General features: G+C 40.3%; 1 protein-coding gene across 1 annotated transcript; it reads left to right on the top strand.

Annotated features, from left to right (window-relative positions):
* Positions 1-376: 376 nt before the first annotated feature.
* On the top strand, positions 377-1,330 carry LOC308526869 (olfactory receptor-like protein OLF3; the record flags this gene model as incomplete). Its single annotated transcript, XM_081102120.1, has 1 exon — positions 377-1,330. The coding sequence occupies one exon, from the start codon at positions 377-379 to the stop codon at positions 1,328-1,330; it is 954 nt and encodes a 317-aa protein (XP_080958246.1).
* Positions 1,331-4,061: the final 2,731 nt, after the last annotated feature.

The raw sequence follows: 4,061 nt of genomic DNA on the forward strand, positions 1-4,061 counted from the left end.
GTTTTCTTCATTGTTTATCATTTTACATACCATTGTCACCTACCAACCTCTCCTTACTCTGAGGTAAGTTGGTGAAGAAGTAAAGCTCCAAAAGTTGCACTGCATTATCTCCAGGCTTTAGCTGGGTCTCCCTGCAGCCACATCATGTCCTTATCAAGGCATTGGCCTGTCTCTGAAGCAGAAAAGATAAAATGAATATTGGGACAAAGCCTGTAGTGACGGCCAATTAAGAATCTGAAGCATCTAGCTAAGGCTGGCCACTTGTATAAAGTTTGTATTGCTAAAAAGTTTTTCTTAAGGTTCTTTGATTCAACAGCTTGTTTTTTGTTTTCTTTTTCTGAATCTCTCTGCAGATTAATAATCCTCACACTTTTTAATGGGAACAGAAAACCAGACGTGGGTGAGAGAGTTTATTCTTCTGGGCCTGTCCAGTGACTGGGACACTCAGGTCTCTCTCTTTGTCCTGTTCTCCGTCACATACATGGTGACAGTGCTGGGGAACTTCCTCATTGTTCTTCTGATCAGACTGGATAGCCGACTCCACACGCCCATGTATTTCTTTCTCACCAACCTCTCCCTTGTTGATATCTCTTATGCCACAACCATAGTCCCTCAGATGTTGGTTCATTTCCTTGCAGAACATAAAGTAATCCCACTTGTGAGCTGTGCAGCCCAGTTATTTTGTTCCCTGGGATTGGGCGGGATTGAGTTTGTTCTACTGGCAGTGATGGCTTATGACCGCTATGTGGCTGTGTGTGACCCCCTGCGATACCTGGTCATCATGCATGGAGGGCTCTGTACTAGGTTGGCCATCACATCCTGGGTCAGTGGCTCTGTCAACTCTCTTATGCAGACTGCGATCACCTTTCAGCTGCCCATGTGCTCCAACAAGTTTATTGATCACATATCCTGTGAACTCCTAGCTGTGGTCAGACTGGCCTGTGTGGAAACCTCCTCCAATGAGATTGCAATCATGGTTTCTAGCATTGTCCTGCTGATGTCACCATTCTGCCTGGTTCTCTTGTCCTATGTCAAGATCATCTCCACCATCCTAAAGATCAGGTCCACAGAGGGAAGAAAGAAAGCCTTCCACACCTGTGCCTCTCACCTCACAGTAGTTATTCTGTGCTATGGCATGGCCATTTTCATTTACATCCAGCCCAGCTCTGGCCCCTCTGGCCTTCAGGAGAAGTTGATCTCTCTCTTCTATGCCATTTTGACACCCATGCTGAACCCCATGATTTATAGTCTAAGGAATAAGGAAGTGAAGGGGGCCTGGCAGAAACTATTAGGGCAATTAAATGGATTAACATCAAAATTTGGAACTTGATGAATCATGAGCATTACTTAGAAAAATAAACTTTGCCTGTGTGTTTTCCACTTAACTCAGATATGACAGGCATCAATTTCATTGCCCTGACAACCAGGAAAGGGATGATGTAATGTGTACTGCTGATGTGAGGTAGGATACTGAGTGTTTAGGTTAAATGTAAAAGTCTTTTAATGTCATAGCAGCATGTTCAGGGAGTTAAGGACAGATATAATAGAACTTCAAAATCTCCTTTTCTATGATCTGAGAGTAATTGAAATAAAAAATTACCTTGACTGTTTTGATTGTCACATTGTTTATAGTCATGGACGTATTCCTGGATCTCAGTTTCGATCACTGGTTCTTATTCATCCACATTTTGTAGGAGGTTATCATGTTTCCATTGGGAACACATCATTTTTACATTTTATTTTCAAAAAGGTGTGGTATATGTAACTACATCCGGTAATTGTGTGAGTCACTGTTCTGAGAAGAGTGTTGCTCTCAAGGCTGATTAGATGCTTTTGTGCTGTATCTACTTCATGTGGACATAATGTATTTGAGTGCTGGAGGTAACTCAGTGGAGAAGCATCAACTGAAGGTATTATTTTACACTGATAGGAATCAAAGTAAAGGGGCTATTATGGGTCAAGGGAAAGTTATGTTTCAGGCAGTGCTTGAGTATATAAACACTTTGAGAGAGGAATTTTACTGCATTATAAGTGGTATTATTTAAATCTTAAAGCTGTCCATTGGCTGAAAAATTTATTACCTCTTGTTCTGATATTTTAGGAAAGAATAAGCACATAAAATATGAAATCATGTATAAACTATAAAATACATAGTTATCTAAGAAAGAAAAATTCCTTAGTTAAAGGCAATAAAAGGTAAGACAACTTTAACATGGTTTTGGGAATCAGGATAGTTCAGTTGTCTGTGCACACATCACCCTCTCATCTCCATATTTAACAACCTTCTCCCATCCCTTTTCTGCACACAGCACTAAGCTGGAATAGTCTGAGAATGGACCACACCTTTGAGAAAAAGCCTGGTTTAGATAAGGTAAAAGAGGGTGAAGAAATATCTGAACATGGGATTAGAAAGGAGAAAAAGGAGAAAGTGACAGCAGCTCATCTTTGCCCTCCCGCCCTCCCTTGAAGAAGTCTCAAAGCCCTATCTTCCAGTGGTCTCTTCTTTCAGTTAGTTGGTGTACAGTTCTTTCGTTTGAGAACACATTAATACAGTCTTTCAGCATTCAAGTAGAGTTGAAGGCTCATTTAATCTGGAGCTCATTTTGTATTTTAATTTTACCTTAAAATAATCCAAGCCTAAAGGTTGCAATATAGGCAAGCATCCCAAAGAAGTTAATGCTAGTGATTTCTTTGGCCACACTTCCCTTGGTGTAAATTTGGTAAATGTTATAGGAGAGACTCCTGTATGTCTGTAAGAATGAATGTTTTTTGAGATACAATAGTCAATATCATACAGTTCTGACAGTAATAAGACTGAACAGTGGGATGAAAAACAGTGAAGCAGTTAAAATGCAGTGTTGTTTCACAAAGGGAGAAAGCTTTCAGTGGGATTGCAGAGGTGTTCCTGAATGAAAAGAACAGAAGTGGTCCAGGTGGAGACCAGGAAAGTGAGAGCAAGTTACCTAGATCACAAGCAACCTGAGTAAAGGCTGACCTGTGAAAGGTGCTGAGCTGGGAGAGAGTGTGAGAGTTCAATAATGTCCTGAAGCTGCTCTTGCAATGCAGAGAAGATGAAGAAAGCAGTGGGGATGAAGCAGGCAGCTAAAGAATGGCCAGATCATAAATCACACCTAATGCAAAATATCTCTTACCTTTAATCGCAACAGGAAGCCAGCAAACATTTTTAAGCTGGAGTATGGCATGACCAGATTCACATTTTTGAATTATCATCCTGGCAGATGAGCAGAGGAAGAAAAATTGGAGGCAATCAGACCAGCTAGGAGGCTGGTCAGTGGTTACTCATAAGACATTAGAAGAATTCAAACTAAAGAAGTGGCAATGGGGAAACAGAAATCATGTGATTTTAAAGAGATTTCAGAGGAATACTTCATCTTCTCCCAAAATGGAATTCTGTGGGCTCCATATCTCCTTTAAAATGTCATGATTCTGCGTGCACCTATGGATGAGGACAGTGGGTGGGGAGTGAGGGCAGAGGGTGGGGTGGGAACTGGAAGGAGGGGACTTATGGGGGGGGGGGGAAGAGGAACAAATGTAATAATCTGAACAATAAAGATTTAATTTAAAAAGAAGAAAGAAAGAAAATAAATAAAATGTCATGATTCTGTCTGAATGTTCTGTAACTTGTGAAATAAACCATGAAACTCTCCACAATGAACACATGCTATTTAAATGTAGGGGAAAGGAATGAAAGAAGAAAATTGATCAAAAATACAAATATACACATGATAACTTCAAGAAAGAGAATATGTGTATCCTCATTTATCCTACTGGTTAAAATGTACTTTTCTCCATTACTCATTTCATAATCCCTTTGTCTTCACCTGGCTTCCATTCCACTGCTTATTTTCCCTTCTTCCATCCTCAAGGTCAGCAGCACCGGCAGTCTCTCTCTGAACCTGATCCTCCACTACCAATTTCACATCTCTTTCTGACCACACTGGTATTTCACACTGCTCTAATAAGGAAGCTTGTGATTACAACAGGACTGCTAAGATTATCCAGGATAGTATCCCTTTAAAAAAACACAACGTTATTTAAAT

Source organism: Myotis nattereri (genome assembly GCF_964212035.1).
Source record: "Myotis nattereri genome assembly, chromosome: 11".
NCBI lineage: Eukaryota > Metazoa > Chordata > Mammalia > Chiroptera > Vespertilionidae > Myotis > Myotis nattereri.